The 24861-nt window shown below is 41.9% G+C and overlaps 2 protein-coding genes across 9 annotated transcripts in view; both read right to left on the bottom strand.

Annotated features, from left to right (window-relative positions):
* Positions 1-4364, bottom strand: part of LOC117607156 (protein trachealess) — an 85284-nt gene extending 80920 nt beyond the window's left edge. For all 5 annotated transcript variants that reach the window (XM_076691955.1, XM_076691956.1, XM_076691957.1 and 2 more), the window contains exon 1: positions 3915-4364. In XM_076691955.1, the coding sequence (XP_076548070.1) occupies positions 3915-4231 (317 nt within the window). In that variant the 5' untranslated portion in view covers positions 4232-4364. The remainder of the gene's footprint in view (positions 1-3914) is intronic.
* A 651-nt stretch (positions 4365-5015) lies between these two features.
* LOC117609149 (uncharacterized) overlaps positions 5016-24861 on the bottom strand; it is an 80942-nt gene continuing 61096 nt past the window's right edge. For 3 of the 4 annotated variants that reach the window (XM_034335113.2, XM_034335112.2, XM_034335115.2), the window contains exons 18-21: positions 21462-21625; positions 19827-20028; positions 15174-15556; positions 9502-13706 (exon numbers count right to left, since the gene is read on the bottom strand). In XM_034335113.2, coding sequence (XP_034191004.2) covers positions 13415-13706; positions 15174-15556; positions 19827-20028; positions 21462-21625 — 1041 coding nt within the window. In that variant the 3' untranslated portion in view covers positions 9502-13414. Of the gene's footprint in view, positions 5168-9501; positions 13707-15173; positions 15557-19826; positions 20029-21461; positions 21626-24861 lie in introns of those variants that run through there. The other variant, XM_034335116.2, reaches the window with a different exon arrangement.

Here is a 24861-nt window from a genome sequence, read left to right as displayed (position 1 = left end):
ACACTTTGAAATTCGAAGGTAGATTAGCCGAAGTATCGCTTCATTACTTCGGACAGATAATCGAAAGCATCGATGTCTGCTTCAACAGACATCGTGAGACAATCCAATTAAGAAGAGGAAATAGAGCCACGATTTTCGAGACTGTTTAGTCTAACGCGAGTATCGTAGCATTGCATCTGTCAATAGAGATTCGAGGCCATCTTGAGTACCACGGGCTCAAAGTGTACTGACAGAGATACTCGAGGTACGACACGGCAACAAGTGGTACTCGACTCACCGCTAGGTCAACATCGTCTGCGTACCCTGTGCTTCTCTGTTCGATCCGAAGACGGGTCTTCTTTTCACCAGACAACTTCTGCGACATTATACTTCGAGCACCACTTCAATTTAACCGTGAAACATCGTCGCGAACTCATCGACGCGAGCAAACGTACTTCGACTTCTCTGAAGACTCGTGTCTTCATTTTATAATAAATTAAAAATTTTTCGATCTAGATATTTTCTCTGAAGAAATGTAACGAATCGACAGGTTTAGATTAATTAACTAGATGATGAGTAAAGCATGATTATTTCAACAACGAGAAGAAAAGAGATACGTAGTCGAGGATGTAAAAGGAGAGAACATTAGTTATTTATTTTTAACAGTGGGGCTGCTGGATAATTGATAGCGGAATGCTAATAACCTGGACGAGGCACGTATTATAATAAGTTTCTTGCCTGCCGCTTCTTCTGTCCAGTTGCTGTTCTCGCTAACGCTGTCGCCAGCGATCCCCTTCTGTCAGCTTATCACGCCGATGCTAATTAATCGACGAGAATCTAGCCGAACGAGGACAAATGACGGGGTAGTTTTTCATCTCACCCCTAATATGTCGTACCCGACGATTTTATAGGGTGTTCGCGACAGCGTTTAACTTCTTATTGGGAACGTTTGATGAAATCTTTCGAGAAACAGCAATATTCCTGTTTTTCATTAGGAAGATTAATGGTCAATGATAAATTACGAGATAAAATTTTGTACGAAAGGTACACTGTGAGAATGTTGCTTCTAATTGGAACGTTTAATGAAATCTTGCAACAATGTTCGAAAGACCAATAATTAAGGGATTTAATATCATTTATCTGTACTTCGAATGAAACATCTTTCACGAAAATTTTTCTAATTAAAGACAAAAGATCGGGTGGATCGTAATTGAGCTGGGTTCAAAGGGTCGCGTTTACGTTGTTTCGGTGTAATTTATACACGAGGCGAGCAACAGGTTAATCGATTCGGAAAAATCGCGAGAATAATAGACGATCGATGCATAAATGATACAGGGGAACGATTAATTCAGTACTATTGAAAACATCCGAAGCCCATTTGCCGGTACACGTTTCCCATTCGCTCGGCTGAATGGATTTACGACACGAGACGTCTGAAAAATTCGTAAAAATCTTAATACAATTTGCTAGGAGATTAAGCCAAGCCGAGTGTATAATTACAACGAACCGTTCGTATACTTCCTTTTCAGACCGGCCACGGGATTACGTATCGCCGTGTACTGCATTATGGAGTGTGAATAATTATAGTACACGGTGCAACTGATGAACGAGTGTGCGCGACGATTAACAAAGAACAACTTCGCCGCTTTTCGAAACGCTTCCTCCTCGTCCCGTGTAAAAGGAAAAGAGCAGGGAAAGAAGGAAAGAAAAGAAAGAAAAAAGAAAAAAAGGAAACTGCTATCGTATCGAAACCGGCTATCTCGATTAGATCTTGTATCGAGCCCTATCGATCCTCCTGTCAATTACGCAGAATCGTATATATCGAGCCGCGTCAATTACGGAATACACGCCTTACACGTGAAATAAACATTGTGCAGTTCAGACGAAGCTGTGAAAAATGTAATTGCCGTTGCAAGCTGTTCACTCGGTATAGCACCGTTCGCGTGCGTCCCTTCCAGTGTAATCTAGAAAATTGATAACACTTCCGAACAGTTTGCACGCCTGCATTACGGCCCGAAAATTGAAAGTTGCTTCTGATCGATGAGAAATTGCCTGGCAAAAATTTCGCTGGTTTTTTTTTTCTTCAACTATTTCACAGTGTCTTGAATTCAATTTTATGGATATAATCAAGTTGGAACTATAAACCGCACCGTGATCGTGATTTAACGGAATTAATGTACAATTAAGCGAATTGAACGAATCACCCTTATTTTACCTCCGATCGTTTCATCTGAAACTTGTCATAATTAATTGCAGCCTCGTCTGAAAGCGATCGAATCGTTTCGATACAAGATAAACTTGTCCGTTCGAAGTTTATTAACGCACACGCGGTCTGAAAAGGAGTCGGCTTTTATAAATATTATAGGGGACACGCGTGTGCAGACTCTGAACAGGTTTCGCGGTACAAGAGGTCCCCGTCAACTTTGCGTTATCAGCTAACCAGTCAACGCGGACGAAAAATTTCCAAACCTTTGCTTTCAGCTTTCTAAACCGCCATCTTTCCACCTTTCCGTCGAATCGTCGAAATCTCGGCGAACAACTGGTTACGTGTAAATTACAACATCGTGGAATGTTCCATCGGTGACAACCGCTATTTGTCGGTACGATACGAAAAGAAATAAAAGCTCAGGATCGTCACGCTCGTTGGTGCGTGCGATAAACACATTCCGGTAGATCGGTAAACACACGGAACTGAATAATTTATGAAGCTCGGATATAATAATTAAAGGAGCAATAGCTGGTTACGCGGTTTGATGCGCGAGCATTTTGCTTCGGGTTTAATAAAACGTGTACACTGCGTAAACCAACTTTCCACGCGAACTTGCAGCGTTATTACGTGAAATGATATGTCCCTTGATCGAGTAAATTACATGGAACACGCGAGCTTCGCTCGGTTCTTTCGGGAGATATCGAAATTGAACCTTCGTTGACCGGGCAAGCTAATTATAATTATTCATTTTTCAATTTAAACTTTCCGTTTGCTGTCTTAACAAAAAAATTAACGTAATATCAGTTTGCTATCTGGATAGCAAATTTGGTAAAATGGTACCAGAAATGATGGCTAGATATTAAATTTGGAAGTCTGAAGAAAATTATGAAATTTTCTTCCCTATCAGATATTCAATTACTATATTAAATTTGTGGTACCGATCATTGATGACTCGCACGGTAAGTATTCAAGGTGTTAACGTATCCCGTAATATCGTGAGCATGCTCAACACGTAGTCGCTTTAACATAATTTGACACGCGGTAAGAATTCACCACTGTGCATAAATAAACGAGTGAAAAATCGAGAGAAACATCGCATCGCTTCTTTTTTTTTTTTTTTAGATGACTCGTATTTTCCAACCGTGTTGATTATTATTTAATGATCGAACCGATTAAAACGAGCTACTTTGTAATTAACTCATTATAAAACGCGACTCGCTGACAGGTGGTAATTTGCCGTAATAACGAATGATTTTAAGGAGATCGAAGTTCGGTAATGTAACTGCGAAACGTCAACGAACTTGATCATCGGTGTAATAGGAACTAAAGGGTCCGGTATTTAAGCAAGGTGTTTGCTCGAAATGGGTAAACATGGGAGTATTCGTTTAGCAGAGAAATATTTACAAGGTAAATTTTCAGACCTAACATTGCCTACCTATGCACTTATCCACGCATCAAATCCGATATGGAAACAAGGAACTATACGAATTGTAAAAGGACCAATGTGCGTATTTGCTTGTGTCAAATGAAATCTCTTCGAAAACCGACGAGTTATGTAATATTTAAAATTTCAGCGAAAATTCTTTTCTGTTATCATCGAGGTTCAAAGAACCAAATACCGAATACCAACGATTTTTATAAAAGAAAAAGAAAAGCTCTCTAACAGGTGTTACCAATTCAATGTATAACTTCCCTAAGAAAATGTTGTATCAGTGGTTCGACTAACCTGTAGTAAGAAAATCCTTGATGAACGTGAAGATCCATAGGCATGGCGGGATGCGTTGTCCCATGATGTGCCGGCGCGGGGGTGTACTCGCCGCCCGCGGACAGGGGCGGCTGCATCATACTCGCCGCAGCGGCCGCGTGGGGACCAGCGAGCATAGCACCCCAGTGAAAACCCGGTGCACCGGGCATCGCCGACGGATGTTCCAGCTCGAGGCCGCGGTGACTCGTGGAGGGTAACGCGCCACTTCCGGCCGATCCTCCCGCGATACCAGCGGCTGCAGCAGCACCGCTTCCGGCGACACCGCCGCCGCGGTGCATTAACCAGCCCTCCACCACGAACGTCAATCTTGTCCGTTCGTCGAAACACCTTGATCGCTCTTCTTGTTTTCAATCAGCCACCAGTTTTCCCTCCTATACCGAGGGGATGATCCAACGGACACGCGCACTAAAATCCTCCTCCTCCTTCTCCTCCTCCTCCTCCTCCTCCTCTTTTTCTTTATCCTGCTCGTGTTCACCACGCTTGCGTTTACACAACAATAACAAGAACAAAAATGAATGAAACCGTGTACGGCATCACTTGACACACTGTCGATGACACATGACGATCGTTGGTCCAAGGACGGCGCGAGCCGGCGGCCTCTCCGAGAGCCTGCCACCGGCCCCGGAACACGGCTCACCGGGCACTCTCGCGATCCACTCGCGAGCAACCAGCGCGGATGCAACTCGGTTCTACACGCGAGTCTCCCTGATGATCCACGTCGTCGTAGCCGGCGCGCTCCTCGCCGGATGTTCACGGTTACGCGGGGGAGACAGGTGTTCCCTAAGGTTCCTCTCGCGAGCCGCTGCAGCTGGACGGACCCGGAGACTGGCGCAGCCTTTAGCTCGGCCATGAATGACTCGCCGTGCTTCCAGCTACTTCGCGGAGGCGGGGCCTACTCGCGCCCGCGTGACACCTACCGCCTCCACCCTCTCCCTCTTCGCCGCCCTTCGCCCGTCATCCTTCCTCCTCCTCCACCCGCTCCATGCCTCTCGTGCTCTGCTAGCGGCCTCTCGGCCCCGCTCTCCACGCCAGCTGCCACCTCCACGTCGAAAACCACCACCACCTCCTACGTCGATATCGTTCCTCCTGCAACCACGCGACCATGCCGTCCTCGATTTTCACGAAAACAATCGGGATTTTCAACGATCGAGGATGATTTTCGATCAGGATGAACAGAGGGTGGCTCGTGGACTAGGAAGGCTGGTTAATCATTTCTGTATAGGAATAGAAAATTTGAATTAGAAAATTTTCAACTTTATTATATGTAATTTCAGTGATTGGGATAATAAGTTTCCAGGTGCTTTTCGCGCGGAAAAGTCGTGAAACTCGCGAGGAAACGCCTCCGATCGGGAGGCGAGGAAGGAAAGAGCACGTCGACACCCCCCGCGAATCGACCGAACCCTAGACGCAAGCTCGTCCCGACGTAACACTTGTTGAGCCGATTCACCCCCCGCGGCCGACATCGTCCCACGGTGGACATTTCGCAAACGACCTAGGGATGTCCGAAGGAATTTCTGTTATCAGCTTGGATCGGATCATACGGGAGACGACTTCTTGTTCGAAGATGATTTATCTATACCTCGTGTGAAAAATCAACCCTAGTACACCTAAGGGCAAACTCGTTTCTACCTTGCACATTGAAATAAAATAAAGAATAAATTTAATGATTCGATATTTTGTTAGTTACTTTTTTACCAATTAAACCGAAACAAACAAATTACATCAACTTCGAATTTCCCTGAGAGAGGATATACATCGGACACAAGCAACCCCTTTCTCACCCTTTTTCAGCCCCATTAATACCATTCTCCGGCTACGTATCCGCGATAAGCGTACGCGCCAGGCGAATTATTACTTCTAATCAGAGATTCAGGTACGCGAATGGAAAATAAAAGCGCAGGCCAGCCGGCAAGGTTAAATCACCCGGCACTCGGTGTCAGCTCCCTCCGGTTGTAACCGGCCAGGCTACAATAAAAAATTTAATCAAAATGCCCTCTTGGTAATTTACAGCTCGCCCAGTTCCAACCCTTTCGACTGGCAAGGGTGAAAGAGGTTGGTAAGATCTTTGCTCGCCTTTAAACGAAGGGCATGATAGAGAGAAGAAGAAGAAAAACCCCGTAGGAGTCATAGAGGAGCGCGACACAGACCATTTGCTCGCTTGGGGGGTGGTCCCCGTAAAAAATAATACTTCTTGTCTTTGCTCATTTGCTTGCTGTTAAAGCAGCGATCTCATCACTTGTCTTATTTCTCTCCCTCTTTGCTCTTCGTAAATTACGAATTAAATTACAAATAAAATGCTCTGGATGAGGCTGTACGTGTAAACACGCTGCATTCATATCTATTAAAAAAATTTGTTCCTCTAAAGTAAATTCTAGATACGACTGTATAAAAGCAATGAAAGATTCTTACGAAATAACAAGTGTACCGTTAAAACGTGAATTAAGTACACAGAAGAGCGGAAGATACCATTCGACACGATGTTGCGGGATGAAATCTAAGATCGTTTTTCGTTTCGTTTCGCGAAAACCTATTAGAATGCCGCGAATGTTTTTAATGGCCGGCAAGGTAGATAGGTAATCCCGTTTGGAAATTGCAACGTGTTACTCGTCGCATGATTAAAGGGCAATATCTATGCAGGTCGGATTAAAGACCGCCAGTCGCAGTAATAATTTATTTACAGGTTCGACTTACGATATCCTGGAACCATTAAGTAGATTCCCGGAGAAAAGTTTGGCCGTGCTGGCCTACCTTGGCTACAGGTGTGAGTCGTAATAACATAGCGGCCGCGCCCTTTAACCTCTAATATCCCTACCTTCGTACTGACTTCACTAACGCCGCCAGAATCGACCCCGCACAGCTACACCGCAATCATCCTCTACCTCTGTATCAATTGCCAGCGAATTATTACTGCGGATACACTTAGCATTGCGCTTTCTCTCTGTTACTTTTGGCACCGCGAATATACCCAGCTACAAAGTTTCAGTTACCTGCCTTTTCGCGGATATTCTTGCTTCTTTTTTTCCCGAATGATTTCAACGAATGTTAATATGTAAATTTAACGAAAACTAGTGGCTTAAATATTAAATAATTTATTATCCGGGAGCTCGAACTTATAGCTAAATTTATCCTGAAAAAATTAATAAGGATTACAAAGGAATTAAAACAGGAACACGGGTGAAACTATGGAGAATCTAAGATGCGATGGAAATTGATCTGAAAGGAAATAAAAGAGAAATAAATGTTAACTGGAGACGAACGACTGTAAAATAAAATCTGTAAAGAAAATTGAAGTTTATTTAAGATTCTAAAGAATGAAAATAATATCTTAATAGAAGGATATGAATGAATCGTGCAGGCTTCTTGAACAGCGAATGAAGAAAGTCGTGGTGTTGTCCAAAACTGTAATTTATTTCTCCACAGTGCCAAAATACACTAGAATACTTGGTAATCGTAGAAAATATTATCGGTACTGTTTCAATATAAGTATAGAACGTGATAGATGCAATGATGCGTGAACGATGATTGAATGGAGTGAAAAAATTTCATACGAATGGAGCGGTACATCTGAAATGGAGTGAATGGCAAACTCGCGCGCAAGTCTGAGCAAATAAAATTAATGCTACTTATTCTAAGAGAAATAAACAGTTAGAGAAACCATATGGAAAAGCGTTCGTTCAATGTTGAAATTTTCATCTCTCTTTAATCACTGTATGGGCAATTTTTATTTTATTCTATCAAAAAATCAAAATCTGAAACTTGTAAAAAAATGAAGAAATCATTAATTAAATGATAATATTAAATTCTGTAATTTGAACGAACGTGTTTTCCTTACGGTAATAAAATTCGGCGCTGTAATTGACGCAAAGTTCTCACATTAACAGTCGAAGAAAACCTGTGGGCAAAATCTATGGATAAATTTAAAAAGAAAAACCTTAAATGTTGATTTCCACTCACTGTCCTAAGGTGTCATGCAGTTACTCAAAATTACGGCGCCAAAGTCACAAAATAAAATATAAAACTTCGATAATTAAATTCGATCGCGTCTTCGATGAATTGTAATTGAATTTCATCAATACAATCAAGTTCAATCCTCCGTGAACCAAAGTCCAAAAAGAAATGAATACTCGTTGTCCGTCAAGAAAGGTAAAAAATACTTGTGAAAAATAAAATATATACTGATCAATAATACTACTCAAAGAAACGGTTCATGGAGGGTTAATTTTTAAGTAAGACGCAAGAATCCAACGAGGCATCATACTCACGAAAGTAGAAATTTCAAATCAAACTTTCTTGCAAAAATGACCTGCAGTTTCTTCCTCAACGAAATGACCATATTTAAATGATTCATTTTACCATAAAATTTTACCATGAAATTAAATTTAGAAATCGAAACTGCAAGCCGCTGTAAAAATCTAAATTATCGTATAATATAACCTGCAGCCTGCAAGTAAACGTACATAAATTCATATCCTTTATACCATTTTTTTCATTTTTATCGATTTTTCCCCCAAAATACATAACGATACGTTCGTACACTGACCTTATATCGTAGCATTCGTTAAACGTAAAAACCGCATGCAAATTAGAATCTAAATAGTCGTAATAGCAACGCAAAGATGAATACATTTCGCGAGAAAAACCAAGCTCGTTGCAAGCACGACACGATCGAGATTGAAACGGAAAAATCATTCTCTTTCAATGTATACATACGTATATAGATATATAAGTAATTATTTTGATTTCTCAGGTACTTTATACATATTATCATAGGTAAATAAGGCAGGTGAAGCAGGCCTCGTGTTCGTCGATTCCAGTTTTTCCTTCGTCATTCTACAGTAACAATTTTTTGCCAAAAATCTTGACTCTTAGTCACTAAAGAAGATAAGAAAATCTAAATTCGACGAACAAGGACTTGAATCAAGCGAACCTCGTAACAGGATGTCCTATGACGGATCCTTCAAAGTGCACGAAAATTTTCTTGCACTATACTTAAGTAAACAGAGTGATTTTCGACGTAGAATAATTAGAAGAATTTAATTAATATAGAGGATGAATGCTACCACTGCAATTTAATGGACTAAATGTTTCTTCTCTTTTAAATACTGTCTTAAATTTTTACAATTTAATGCTCTATCTTATTGATCCATGAACTTCAACAATTCCTCAGGCTAATTACCAAGAATTATTACGGAACGGTATATCCAGCGACGAAAATCGCTCTGTTTCTTAAGTTCTCTCTGTTTAACGACACCGAAGGGGGTCGTCATCTTTACTGATCTCGATGAAGTTCCTTCGATCCCACGGGATTGTTCGTTTAATAAAAAATCAGGTATGCAAGAGAATACAACTAGCTGTTAAGTTGTGTCTGTATGTATGCGTGTAAGTTTGTGTGGATCTACGTGTAAATGTATCGTCAAAAACACGTAAGTACAACAACGTTAAAAAAATGGGTGCATCGAATGCGACCCATTATTTCGCTCATTCATTTCCATTATCTTTTTCCTTTTTCAAGCATGCATCGTCTTGGAAGAAATATTCATATCCAACATTTCTTATTTTTTTTTTCTTTTATGTATCTTTCGTCGTAAAGCAACGTTACGATTGATTTGTTTCGATCAGGTTGATCGATTTGGGAAACCGTTTTCTGGTAATGTTCTCACGGTTTCCACTAATGTTAACTAAGGCGAGTTAATACAAGCCAAGTTTACACACGGTCGGTCAAAGTCTGCAGGAATATAAAAATCCTGCTTGCAAACTTCACGGACTCATCTTGTTCGTGAACAAGATACCTTCTGCCAGAAAGGTCCGGCAGAGGTGTACTATCGCTACTGCTAAACACAAAACACACTCGTAAACGTGTACGCTTACACGGTAAGCATCGTGCATCAACTGCGAAAGCCTTCACACTAACAACTCTGGCGAATCGTTCGTCGTTTTTTTTTGAAAAAATTTTTATTCTCTCGCGCTATTCTTTTTTTCGATATGTTTCCTTGGATTATAGGGGTCGCGATAGCCCCGCAAATCTTTAAGACGTGTTGAAATAATTTTTTGAAAATTTATAAGCAAAATCATCATCAGTGTTTCAGACGTTTCACATCGAAGCGTATGATAATTGTGTATATTCTAATAATAAAATTGAACGAATACGAGTAAGTTTCTTCTTATCGCCTACAATCCCTTTCCCTAGCAAAATATCTCACAAAATAGACCTCTCTAATTTCCTTTCCCTCTACGAAATGATATAATGCCTATGTTTCTCTTCTTTTTTTTGTGTTTTTTTTGTTTAGAAAAAATATTGATCATTCTTATAGGTGCGATTAATTCGTTTGTTTTACATACGCACATATTTACATGAATTATTCACCTCTCTAGTTTATCTTACACTTTTCGAATATTAAAAGTTATAAAAAGTATGCGAATTGGAGAATTCAAAACGGCTGTGCTTTTCATAAAAAAACATCCGGCACAGAAGACGAAACGGAAGCTCGGTGTTTCGAGCTGAAAATCAAACGAATCGTTGTGAACGTTCGTTAAAAAGCAAACACTGAACCAGTGTTGTAAACTACCCGTTAGCTTTGACAAATAAGAATATCCTCTAAAATGTAGAAAAATAAAATTCCAAATTTTCACCGATTTTTTGATCACCGGTTATCCTCTATCACTCGATATTTCGTGCAGTCATCAAACTGATCAAATTAATTATTGCCTCTATCGAAGACCGATTAGCATATCGATATAATCACAGCAATCGATATTCAGCAATTATCATCGATAAAAATCTACTGTCCGAGCTTTATACAAGCTTACAAACAGGGTGTTCCATTTTAATCCAAATTCATGTGTAAATATAAATTTTTATCACTTAAAATATCACTCAGATGATTTCTTGAAAAATTGTATAAAAAATAGTGAAAACTTTTTAAAATAAAAATCCAAAGTCAAGGTGCAATTTTATTAATTGATTAAAAGGGGACACCCTGTATACGTATTATGAAACACCACCAAACCATTGTACAATTTAATAGTCGTAAGAATAAAAATCCTGTATCATGCAAAATATATAGAAACGATTTTCTAACGTTCTCCTTTAACTCCTATGAAAACCTACCCCTAATTCTAACACCATTCCTATGGTGCAATGTACAACTTCACACCTTTCAATTATCATCATTCCTCTCCCTATTTATTTATATTCATTGATCGAGCATTAATTAGCTCTTCTTTTCACCCCCATGATCCTCATTGCAGAGGAATCATACTGCAAAAGGGTGTGTTTCAATCGAAACATAAACAACCCTTAACAACCTTTACTCGTAAGTGTACTCACGAAGAGCAAATATTATGCAACACTCAAGCGACTCTTCGTGAGTGGATTGATTAAAAAAAAAAAAAATCTGTCGATGGAATTCGAGAGAACTCGAAGGTTCTTCGAAATGAGAAGGTCGCGAGCCAAGTTTCTACGTAGAAGATGCTACGTAAACGATATCGAACACGACATCGCCTGGCATTTTAATGAAATTATCACTGGAGACCAGTCGCACGAACCTGTCAGTCCGATGTTAGTTTCATTAGAATTGCAGACTTGCGTGGCTGCGAATCAGAATGATCGAGGGTTTCTTTTTGGCCTCGAAGCATTTGGGCCGTTTGCAATGAGCAAAAAGATAACCCAGTGAGCGAAAGAATTTCATTTAATACAATCTTGATTGATAATTACGCTATTAATAACAAAGGAAAAGAAATTAAAAACGAAAAAATTTTTTTTTCTGGTTATATTAAATGAAATCCCATCGCAACCTCCAGGGTGGCATTGATTAATGCCACCCCCTTTATTCTCGTAAGCTGCAAACAGCCATCGTAAAAAAAAAACAAAAGAAACAAATCACTGAAAACAACAAAACGGTATTACTGTCATTCAACACCAGCATGCAAATGATTGGAAATGAAACGTCTGCACTTCAGCAGAGTTTCCGGTATATCTGTTTCCCTAGCAACACCATAAATGTCACCTCATCATGATTGACGTTAAATTATGAACAATAATAATACATGTATATATATAATTTGCAACATATATAAATAAATATTTATACTATATAACAAAATCGTCACTTATTTAGTGAACTTTCGAAACCTCGTTAATTATGCAAATAGAAAAGATTATTGATCATTCAGCGATCAATTTTTCGTTTCGTTGTAAATGCTCTCTGCATAGAAGATAAAGTTTTCTCTTTATAAATACTTCTCAACCTTATCTCTCGTTATCGAAGAGGTTTCTATTAATATTCGAAGATCAATGCATTTGATCCTGCATTTGGATAAATTTATTTATCCTCTTCGTTTCTAATGCAATTACACAAAAGATAAATATCGTAAAAACGTATAAAAAAAGTATCCTCACTGATCATTATTTATCTCTTTTTTTTGACCTAGTGCTCATTGTCATCTATCTACGTCGCGCCTCAGTCACTTTTACGTATTACATTTGTGTATTTTTTTTTTCTATTCTTTTTTTTTTCTCTTTTATATCACAACTTCAAGCGAGCGCACATTTTCCTCGCACAGGTCGTTGCATATCAGTCTGTAAAAGAGGAACCAAGTCCAAGGGTTTCATCGATAATAGAGGAACTCGTTCTCTCGTCGCATCTTTGAGCTTGCGAGCAATTGACAGGAAAGTTTGGCAGTGCGTGAATCAGGGAAATTTCGAAGAATGCGACGAGACCGAAAATTATGCCAACGGTGCTTTGAAATTGACACGGCAGTCAAACTTGCGACACAAGATAAAACATATGTGTGTAAACGTTGATATGAAAAGAGTATAACTTTGTGCAATTCACTGAGATATCAAATCTCAAGTGTTTCTTCAAAAATGTAGATGAAATTTCATGAATTTTAAGCAGCGTTCTGTGGAATTTGGACAAATTGTATCATCGAAGTAACTTGAGAAAATCTGAATACTAGAAATCAGAAATATAATTATTTTTACTATCAATATAAAATTGCAAACTGCACTTGATAAATCCCTGTCAAATTCTATTATTTTCATGAAGAATTAATTATAATACATTCAATAGAAAAATATTTCTAATGTATTGTTCAAATTCCGCACAGAACACCCTGTATACAGTCTACGATAAATCCCAAGTGGTTCATTGAAAAAGAGGAACCGAAGTAAAATACTCGATAATAAATTTGAATAACCCGGCAACGTTGGCAGTGTACCAGCTAGCTCGATTTACCGAAAATCGTGCGCTCCTCGTGTCTAACAACGATCTACCACCCCTTTCTAGATCCTGCGTTCGTGATCGCGATCAACGAATCCATTTTTCTTTCTCTCTCTCTCTCTCTCTCTACGAAGCTACAAAGTCAGGTGACAGGAGAAATTAGTCGATCCGAACGCTGTTTATCATTAGAGCATCGGCTCTGTTCAACGTGTTCACCCAAATGGTCGAGCGTTGGGTGGCTCAGACCGGTGGTGGTCCCCTAACGTATCGTAGTTGAGGGGTGAGAGATAGATTTAGAGTGTTGGCAGCCTCGCAACAATGAGGTTCCAAGAGGCAAGCGGCACAGAATAGAGCGACCAGAGCTAGTTGAAAGGGTAATGCCGCCCTCAGGATACGCCAGACCCAACTTTGAGGTAGTCCTGGCTCGTTGTCGGGATCCCCGGCATCCGTCGCGCCACTTTTCGCAGCGATCATCGTGATCCGCTCCGAATTTCCTCTCGCCATCTCCGTCGGGCTGGTCTTTTTACGCTTGCTGCAGAAATACACAGAGGAAAAGAAAAATCGTGTTTATTAGAGAATTCTCCTGGGCACCTTCTCGAACGTGGAGGATCTGGAAAAGGTTTGAACGAGGATCCTGGCCTTCTGGCGGAAGAGGTTGCTTACGGAACTGCGGATAATTCATGCAAATATGTGTGCTTTTTAAAATTAAGCCTTTCTTGTAACACAGTGATCTGAAAGACAGGTGTGCAGGTTGTGACTGAAAAGCATAGAAATTAAGTGAAAATTGAAGCGTAAGTATTAATTGGATGAATAAATAAGATGCAAACTCGTGCATGCTGGAAAAAGGAAAATGTATATAAATAATTATAGAGGATCTGGAAATTCGAAAATATGAGAATCTCTATATAGTAAAAATAAATTAGTTATTAAAAGAAGCATTAAGATTTGTGCTGTAAGGAATGTGAGGAAGTAAATAAGATACTTGATAATCATATTAGTCTCCATGTTCAAGATTAAATTAATATCAAAACCTAGTACCAACAACATCCCGCAGTGCGGAGAGTCGAAGGTGTTGCGTTAATCGAGCTAATTAATTTACAGCATCCCATGGGCGAAAGCCAGAGCGGGAAACGAGTAAAAGGTAAGTTTTCAAGGAAAATCGCATTTAGATACGTGTCTTCGCGGATACGCAGCTTTTTAAAATGAAAAAATAAAAGTGACAAGGTGTCAGAAGGTGTTTCTATGATTAAAATGGGGAAAAGAGGGGGAGTGCGAGAGAAAGGGGCGACGAGCTTTTACAACTTTTTTTACGATGCAATATGGTCGGCATTCTATGCTACAGCGAAAACTAAACCTATTACTGTAGCCAGCGAACAGTGATTAAACGCGACTATAAAAAAAAGCATTCTTCGAACAAAGTTAAATAAGGTAGCCCGGTGATAATGGGAATTCGGAGTAATTGCGATTGAAAGAGCGGATCGGGAAGAAAAGTAAAACAAGGAAACACACTTTCTACTTTCCTTCGTTTGACGTGGAAAAATTTATAAATTTGCAAACGTACATTTTCAACTAAAATAGTTGCCAATAACTTGGAGACCTCGAACGGGATTTTAACGGGATAGGAGACAGACATGGAGGCGTTCATTCACAGCTAACTTCTTATATTCAAATGAGCGAACGCGTTATGGGAGTAGAACTATGAACGGGTCGAGCTCTTGTCCCCACGTCTAAATAGACGCCTTCATTCTTTGCTTCTCATTTCGACGTTATGCAAATGGAATGCGAGCCGAGGAGAATCGTTCTTTATTCCCTCGAAAGTCTCGAAGCGTCTGAATAAATTAAGAAACTACCAAGACCGTACACCAAGAAAAATGTTTTCCAATAACCAGCTTCTTAACCCGTTCGTTATCGTGCATACACGAAATTCAGGGTGTTAAAGGATTCATTTTTAAGCGAGGGAAATCAATGAAAAAAATAAATGAAAATAAAAGGTACTCACTCTGAGTAGTGATGGACCTGGCTGTTGCTCGTACGCTTGGAGGCCCGTGCTTCGACACTTGCCGCAGTGCGTACGATCAGTTCCCGGCACTGTTTCTGAAGATCACGGAGTTCCGTTTCCGTGTCCTCGACTCTTTTCCAAAGCTGGCCGAGCGCCTCGCTTCCCGGTGCCAGTTGATTTTCCAAACTCCGCGTTAATCGACGAAGTGCAGCCAGCCTGCGTTCACGTTCGCTCAGCTCCTGCTCGCTTCCGCTGTCGGAGATGCCACTGTCGGACAACGAGCCACCTTCCTGGGTCAGACTGATCGGCGACGAGTCGCCGAATTTCGTCGACGCCCCGCTGCTCACCTCCTCCGTGCTCGAGTCTTTCAACACTGTGCCGTTCTGCAACAAGAACATTGCGAATCGCATTTTTAACTTCCCCCGAACAACACCGCTATTCTTGTTCTTTCCTTTGGCATTCTTTTTCAACATGGCTCCGCGGTAGATAATACGTGTGATGATAGAAAAATTTCGAAGGATTTTTCTACGTTAATACTTGAAATTTCATTTACTTTCGAACACGCCCGTGCTACCGATCTCCCGGCGATCGATTACGAAGAAAAATCACGAAAGGATGTGCTTAAACCGTCCTCCTGATTAGATCACGAGATGCTGATAGGTATAAATACACCCCGGGAGAGAATACGATATCGAATATTGCATAATCCAGTGTCGGTTATTGCCGGCGGGCAACCGGAAGGCGTATAAGACGATTATATAGTCGAAGAAGGGGCAGATAGGGTGAGTGAAAGAAAGGAAGCAAAGGGGGCACTCGGGGCTGTACGATGACAACTAGAAATTAAAATGAAACTCAAAACTCGATGAACACAAAATATGTTATTACATTTCTAATCTTTGTTACATCTTTATTATATAACTTTTAAAGATTCTATAATCCCGCGATACTTTCTCAGTTAAGAACCCGTAAAACAACAGTCGGAATCGAGAAAAGGTATAAAGGAACATCGTACACGTCGATCACCGTTCGATTTTCCCCGAAAAACCACAGATATTTCTCGAACAACCCCCATCCAGCGCAACTGATACCAGTGTCACGTAACCGTTTCAACTTTGATATGAACTTGTTCCCTCCGCGAGAGAAGGAACGAGAGGAAAAGCGAGAGGGATACGGGAGAAAAGGAAGAAAAAAAAAAAGGGACACAAGGCCGCGACACGAAACGTTGATACCAGACAGCAGTGGTAATAGTAAAAAAGTGGTGTGGAGCGAGGATCAGAAGGAAGACAGGAGCGAAAGGGTGAGAGGGTGGAAAGCAAGCGAGAAGAGAGGGCGGAAGAAAGAGAGGGTTGGTTTAGGCTGTTGCAACGGAAAAGAGGGAGGAGAGGGAGAGAGGCTCCGGTAATGAAAAGCGCGATCCGCATACCAAGTAGCAACCTTCCAGCTAACCTATATATAAGTCGGTATACTCTTGTATAACGGATAGTAGGTACGAAGTGAGTCGAGTGAGAATCCACGTTGCCCGAAGGACCAATCACCTAGAAGAAAACTGAGAGAATTCCTTATTACTGCCCTACGACGACTGAGCTTCGAATTCTATAAGTCCTTCGAGTCCTGAAATTCTTTCGCTATTGGCGATATTATAAGAAAATATTTCGCTAACTATTTAATAAGTACTCGGATTTTCTTTAGAGGATGAGATAGCATCGATGAAGTTGTATGTTGCATCGTAGAGAGATGTCAGGTTTACAAATTGCCCCCATCCGCTCTTATAATTAGACTAATCTAATTCGATCGTGGCGTATAATTAGGACTTGGCGACGGGAATGAAACTAATGTAACGATCTAAAGGGCAAGACGGATAGAGGAGGGAAAAATTTATGGAACGGAATTAATTATAGATGTCGAGCAAATAATCTGAGATATCCTGGTCAGAAAAAAACAAAAAAACAAAAAAATACTTGGCTCCGCTATCGGAGGATTAAAATGTGTGAGAAATAAGTGATCTAAATATGTCACATTCAACGTAACCGGAAAGGTTTTTAGTCGATGTAAAAATGTGGTGGTGGCTCGTCGACACCGCTATATCCGCAGGCTACAACTGGTCAGTCGAACGATCCACCGGCGATATTAAATTTGTATTTTTACGCTGATTCCACGGCCCATTGCCGTACGTGAGTGGAAAGGGAATCGTTCGGGCGATTAACGATCCCGGCTCCCTGGGGAGTCGCTGCCTCTGAGGTAGCCAACACCCCTGGTCGGCCGTACGCGATCCTGAAACTTCCCTTCGACCACCACCAACCTATTCGCTAATATTTTATTTAATGCCTATCAAAATTTATGGATTTTTCACGTTCAGACCAACCATCACGAGTTCGTATGAAATTTAATGTTCGCGGAACGTTTTCCTTTCTGTGTTTAAAGGAGGACTTCCGGGAAAAGAAAAATGTACAATGTAAAAGAAAAAGCACAACTAATCGAAGCTCATCGTCCCGAGGAAATCTAAACGGAAGAAGAATCAGCATCGCGGTAGAAGTTATTACATATCTCGAGCCACCCCCTTTCGTTTTATCGTTCCAATCAGAATTCCTTGAAACAGAATCAACGAGAGACGAGGGATGAGGGTAAGGTCGTATAATGTCGAGCGTTTCTTAGCTCGCTAAAAAGGGTCGTCCGTATCGGAAAGAGGAGAAAGAAAGATGTAACGTCGAGTGCATGAAATTATCCCCTCGAGTGTTGTAGATCGACGAAACCGAGCAGTCAGCCCGGTGGATTACTTCGTCTTGACGGGACTTTGAATACGCTCGCATACGCTCGCAGCGTCGCGTCGCGTCGCGTCGGTCGAACAGCTTCCCACCCCGGGGTTGCCACCCCCCGTTCCTTACACCTTTGTTAGGGTAAAAATATCGTGTCGCGGGCCATACGTCTTTCAGACAGGCGAAATAAGCACGGGGACAATTGGAAGTTGCTCGGCTCGCCTTGCTTTTCTCTACCTAACTCACTTTCGTGTATCGCAAGATGATTTATAAATAAATAAATAAATAAATGATTTCGTATGAAGACAAAATTTTTGAACTTAATTACCAATCTATCTTCTTTGAAAAATCTTAATTTTTCTCCTGTTAATTACCTTTCGCTTTTAATTAAACAACGAGAATATTTGAAAGGAGATGGAATAATTGACTTCCGTTGGTCACGTATCCGGCCGGGAAGCAGTTATTCTAATCGCGTAGAGGGTAGAGTTAAAAAAATGAGCAACGTCGAGGTGGAAATATCGCGTGGCGGGCGGCACGTTTCTCTGACAAGAGCGTAGCACACGGCCAGGCCAATCGGAAGTCGTGATAACAAACCTGCCACCTGCTTCACCTCCAGCTACTTTTCTCCTTAAGTCCATAAAGCGGAGAGAGCGGACGCGAGCCGAGCTTGCCAAGAGATTTACTTTATATGCAAATGCAAGACGGATATGGTGGAAATAGGGGGATGCGATGGCGTTTAACCGAAACACGATATCGACAAGTGTCATCTGTCAAACGTACCCTCTAATCTCACCCCTTCTCTCCCTCGTTTCGCTACCTCCTTCCGGAAAATTTAGATCACTCAACTTGACCCTGAATACGACTTTATAAATGTAAATATTTAATCACTTTAAATTACTTTTAATTCATTTCGTTTATAAACTGAATAATTTCCAACTTAGATTTGAAATATTTTATCTGCAACATAAACTTCGAATCCGTTATACCAAACGCAAACACGTTCTTCCGATTCCTTAGGGAGAACTACCCTTGCTTCTTCGACCAAAGGAAAAAAAAAAACAAAAGTCGAGAAAAGCTTTCTCTCAAAGACGAACCAATAAACATGATTCGTCTTATAATCTCGCCTTTCCTTACGAGACCCATATCCCCAGAGTTCTTCCATCTCAGCCAATCTAAGCGGGGAAATGGTTTTATGCACACAAGTGATACCCACGGGGACCGTTACCCCATCCAAGGACGTTGAATAATTGCTGGCAGCTATCTAACCGATTGAAAATCAAGGATACCGTGGGAATATCGGCTAAGATTTCGTCCACGTCAATCATTTCAACGCCGAATATTATTCCCGATCTATGATTACTGAATATCAACAAAGTATTCGCAGAAAGCACGAAACGTAGGAATCTATCCTTGGATCGATCAGTTTTCGTGCGTGAATAATGGCGGTGGTAATCTCGCTTGTTCGAACGTAAGAGAAGGCAAGGGTGGGCATCGAGAGCGAGAGATCCGTATAAATGGTAATAGGCATTATAGGCAGGCGAAATAAAGGAGAAAGGCGTGATCGAAGTACGAAAGGGATAAAAGGAACCGAGCGTGGACTCGAGGATAGCCATTATCCGAGCGAAGACGTGGATCACGATGCAAAACGCTCGCACTTAACGGCCCTCACTCGCCTCTGAATTCTTCTCTTTAGCCATTCTCGTGCCTCTAATCGTCACACATTACAGATCGACGACGCACACGTCCACCTTGTAATGGAATCGAACATCCCGTGATTCAAAATACCGGACCATTATCATTTTATAACGATTCGTACATGCAGAGGGTATCTTCCTATCGTTTTCAACTTTCGTACAAACGCGAAACATATGATTTTCTAATAAATAATTTTAATTCTTACCTGACAATTCATGTCCTGTTTCTCGGACAGTAACCTGGCAACGTGACGAACAGACGAAGCAACTTCCGACGTGGCCCCTGCTTGCAGAGCAACGTCCAAAACGGCAAGGGTGTCTTTATCCCTTCGCAATGCGCACTGAAGCTCCGCCAAACGTATACTAAACTGCTGGACTGCTTGCAGGGCGCACAATTGTTGATTTCCCCTGAAAAATACAGTTAAGATATCTTGAGTTCCATGGAGGGGTTGGGATCACGAACTGGGCTGATTTTATGCCTCTAATTGAAAATCGAGGAACTTTAAGCCTCTTTGAAATACCTGGTCAGAAATGGTCAAGTTTCTATAGGACACGACTGAATAAGAATTTTATACCTGGAAATTTTATTTATTCCTAAACTAATTTGTAAATAAATGTACGTTTTTATTCTTCGGTCGATGAAGTATCTATTCCATCGGATAGATAGTTATCCCCGATTCCCGGGATCGGTGAAAGCTAGCAGGAAAATTGAATGGAAAAATCGCAGTCTGGGTCAACACAATAAAAAGTAGAACGAGAGGCTTTGCCTCTCGGCAAACAGTAAGACGTCAAATTATTAGTGGATCTCCCCGATGGCACTATCGGCAAACAGAAACACTTTATCCGAGACCAATCCGAACGCCCTACAGAAAGACTGGTCTGCTCGTTTTCCTCCGCATTGGCGTGCGAATGGAATAAGTGAAAAATCGAAAAATAATGAATACAGAAACGGCGACGGAAACGTTAAAAGAAACGGAATCGGTTGGGTGAGAACGGTCGATTTGTACGTCGTGTATAAGAAGAGTGGTGCGCGTTCGTGCAAAGAATAGGAATTTCAGTACCGAGGGATAAGAGTGACCTTTGTAAAAGCCCACTGGGTCACTGGTCAACCCTTTTGCATGGGTCAGACCCCTATCAGACAGGGGAATCAAGTGCTCATACGGCAATTAAAACAAGGTTTCGACCAGTGCGCCTCCCCCGCAGAAACACATATCAATTTCAAGGTTTGTGATTTGCTTCATCTGGCTCGAGTAACATTACCATGTATCTGAATATGTATGCAAACGATATCACGTGTATAATTTGAAAATAAATTAAATCATTAATAATTAGGTTATTTCTCGATGACGTAACATCAGTCTTTCAACCTTTCGAGCTTCAATAATGTAATGGCAAAACTGGTCGCCAGGGTATACATTGAAAAAAAAAAAAAAACTGTTCAAATAGACGTTTCCTCTAGGTGGCGGTCACTTTAGAAATGTCCAAGCTTAAACTGGCGATCCCGGCTAAAACTAGTAATCCCGTGACACGGGTCGAAATCCCAAAGATCCGAGCCCTTGCTGCCTATGGTGTTCCACGGGGTTCCCGGTGTTTGCTTTCCTGGCTTCATTGCCTCTCATAATATTTGCCCAACGTCACGCGTCGACCAACCAACGGTCAGTCAATGATCCTAAAGCAGCTATTCAAGCGGACCGTTCGAAACTCGATAATCGCGTCCTTACCAGGAAAAGAAACTGGCCGTAAGAAATATCTAAAGTAATTCTAATCTTCTTTATTCTTAATGCTTAAACGATCACTTAATAATTAAACGATTAATAGAAAATTTCATAGAAGGTACTCACTTTTGGAAGGTTTCGTCCCAAACACGATAGAGATCCGCCACGCCGTCTTTGAGAGCCGTGAAGATCAAGGAGGCCGAATTACCGAGATCGGTGATCAGTCTGTGCGTGGAGACGTTCAGAGCCAGCATCGCAGCCTTGCGATCCCTCAACGCAGCCAGTTCGGTCTAGAACATTAAATATACATTTTTAGTGGTCGCCCTGTTCGGTTAACTCAAACGAATTGCTCGCTCGGTTCTCCCGCCACCGAGCGAGGGGTGCAAGTGATGTATAAACTGATCGCAGTGGTAGGCTAAAGAAAACTTACCGCGCTACCTGAATCCTGACGTACAACTAGGATAAAGAAGCTTTGTTCACGAATAATGGTACCGACTGACCGATTTCTCAAATTAACGATACTTAAATATTTTTCCCAGGAAAGAAGAATCTATCGTCGGTTGAAAAATAATTCACCCTCGTGATCAAAGAAGCATCGAAGTCTCTGTAACCCAAACTACCCTTTTCCTCTACGTCGACCACGAAAATAATATCCAGGAGCGGATAGGTCGGCATCAACAACGAAATAAACGTACGTTTATCAGGAAGAACATAACCGAAGCTATAAGGGTTGTAAGAGCGCAAGAGGTAAGACGATGGAGTAACCACGTCACGTTGTCACGTTCCCGTCGTCCTACTGCAGCGGGCGACCGACGAGGGCAGCATAAATAAAGCCAGGTTTACGAGGACGACGCAAGACGTAGGAGAACGAAAACGAGAGCTTCTAGTTTCTCCTTTCTCCTCGTCTTTCCTACCCCTCAGTGTCTCGTCATTTCTCTCGTCGCGTGACGAGCAGAGCCGGTGTTCGAGGGAGGATCGTAAAGATCGTCCTACTTGCGGTCATCCAGCTTACAACCCGTACTCTACCGAGTAATTTCTGCCGAAGAAACGACAAGCTTTACTACTCTTTCCTTCTTGCATTTATATTGTACGTCGATCTTCGAACGAACACGAATTCCTACCAAAAGCTAGCTCCCGCTCTCTGGTAAATTGAAAGTTCAGGACGGTGAATCGAGGGATGAAAAATCGAGGAACTTTTGGGATTGACGGAATTTCTTTTTCTTTTTGAAATGTAACGTTTTTGTTTCTAGTGAATTAATAGGAGAGAGTAGATTGTTTTAATTACACGATGGTAATGAAGTTTTGTTTCTATCGTTTAAACAGGTTTTGATAAAGTGCGAACATTCAGTCTTGGTTTAACATTTTTATCAGCCTTCATCGATCAACGGATTTCTCTCGACTGCATCGAGAAAGCTTAAGATTTATGGTGTCGTCGATGGGATTTGACGAGATCAGATTTATGTAACACGCATGTCACGTACCGTTTTTCATCCGTTACAGCTACCGTGATCTATCATTATCATTTCATTTCGATCTCTGCACCTTTTTTCGTATACACAGCAGCAATTTTCTTTCGCTTTCTTTTTCCTTCTTTTTTTGTAAAAGAAATTCAATTGTAGAAATGGGTAACCGGTTACTAAAGCGACCTCAGCTCACGCTTTGATCGTAGCTCGAAGTAAAGTGTTCGCGAAAGACTCGACGGCGAATCGATATTCTTCACGGGAGGCAATAATTTATGCAAAGCCGAGCACGAGTAAACGACGGATACAGGCGTGATTCCGGGCACGGTATCAAAGAGGTCAGACGCGTGAAAAGCGATGGCGAGACGCGATGGTTCACGCTCGATGTGCGTACCAGCATGGACAGTCGGCTTTGCTCTTGGAAACTAGAGAAGGAGAATCATAGGGATGAAGAGAAAGAAGGACGCAGGTTTGCACCGCTGTCCAACAGCGGTCGCAACGAAAAGTGGTTGGCATTGATATTCCAGGCACATCGCGAAGCCAGAAGCAGCCCGCTCCATACCCGTAACCACCCACCGCATCAACCCCCCCTCTCCCTTTGGGGCCCCAGTCCAAAGCTCCACATCAACCCTCTACCCTCTACCTCTTTCCCTCCCTCAGCCTGCTACCCTTCCTGCTTTTCCCTACTTCCTCCTTTTCCCAGCCCGACCTGCCGCAGACACGCACATTCCGATCTAATTCAATTTCCAATCAACAGCCAATCAATTGATTCGAATTCGGTATACAGAGCGGTCGGCTGGCTGCCGTTCGGTCTCTGCATGCCTATGAGGCTACCAGACCTGTCTCTCTTCATGGCCACGCGTACCCTGTTCGATCGGGGAAATTAGCTTTTTACCTGCCTTTCCTGCTGATACATCGACTCTATGATTATACAGAAAATTTGCCAACACTTCAATTAACCATTCAACGAAAAAAGACTCAAGAATAATAGATTGAAATTCTTTCAAACTATTCCTAAACCTCTTTGTTTCATTCTTTTTAGGAAAAAAAAGGTACACGATCCTGAACGAAGCAGTTTTCTCACGGTCGGAGCTTAGAACGCGTCCAGAGGCGGATCACGCAGAGTAAAGCGGGAACGAGCGCTAATGAGCGGAATATCGAAAGGCAAGGTTCGTCTGGAATTACGCAATAACGTAATCAACGGTCCAACACGGAGAGGCGATCGAGTCGCGGGCACGATTGTCCGGAATAGCCAGCCACTGGCTTCGATCGAAGCCTGTTTACGAATGCATAATACACGCGGGTTGTACATACCATGCTGATTCGCGCGACAAGCCGCCGTGCCGCGCAGCCACTCGCTCATTCCGTCGCGCTTTTCCTCGTACGTCGTGCATGACAAATATATTCGTCGCCGACGCTGCACCCGTGAAACGATCGCGGTTAATCGATTCGTCCACGGTTTAACGTCGAATCGGCACTCGACACGGAACTGAATGCGACCATTCGATTGACCGGCATTCAGGTCAATCGTATCGTTGCTTTAGAAATAGATAAACGGCGTTGATTAGAGGAAAAAGTTCCGTGCGAGCCAAGTCTGCGAACACTGAAAATGGGAATTGGGTACTCTATCGAATGCAGATTATTTGTTACGTCTCGGAAGGCTGGTACAACCCGCGTAGAAACATGTAAAACAAGAAGGATCATGTCGGGTTTGGTGGCCAGACATCCTCGCGCCTGGGTTACCTGCTGCATAATGCAGCACACCGACCAGTTCAGCCAGCAAATGTTGGACGCTAATACATCTTGATGATAGATAGGGAGCATGTGTTTGGTCTTCGCAATGAGGCCGACAGGGATGATGTCGGGGATACAGGGGAAGCCGGATACCCGAACAAGAAAAAGATGAAGGAAGGAAGGAAAAAAGTGGAGAACGATGGATCGAAGGGAAGAAAGTGAAGAAGGCGAAAATGAGAAGGAGAGTCTTCGGTGGAGAAAATCGTAGAAAATAACCGACAGAGAAGGCGAGCGGAAGGTGGAGGTGTAGGGTGTTCCAGAGGTTTCCAGAG

The sequence above is a fragment of the Osmia lignaria genome, chromosome 14, assembly GCF_051020975.1.
Source record: "Osmia lignaria lignaria isolate PbOS001 chromosome 14, iyOsmLign1, whole genome shotgun sequence".
NCBI classification, from domain to species: domain Eukaryota; kingdom Metazoa; phylum Arthropoda; class Insecta; order Hymenoptera; family Megachilidae; genus Osmia; species Osmia lignaria.
This window is presented reverse-complemented; position numbering and strand designations above follow the sequence as displayed.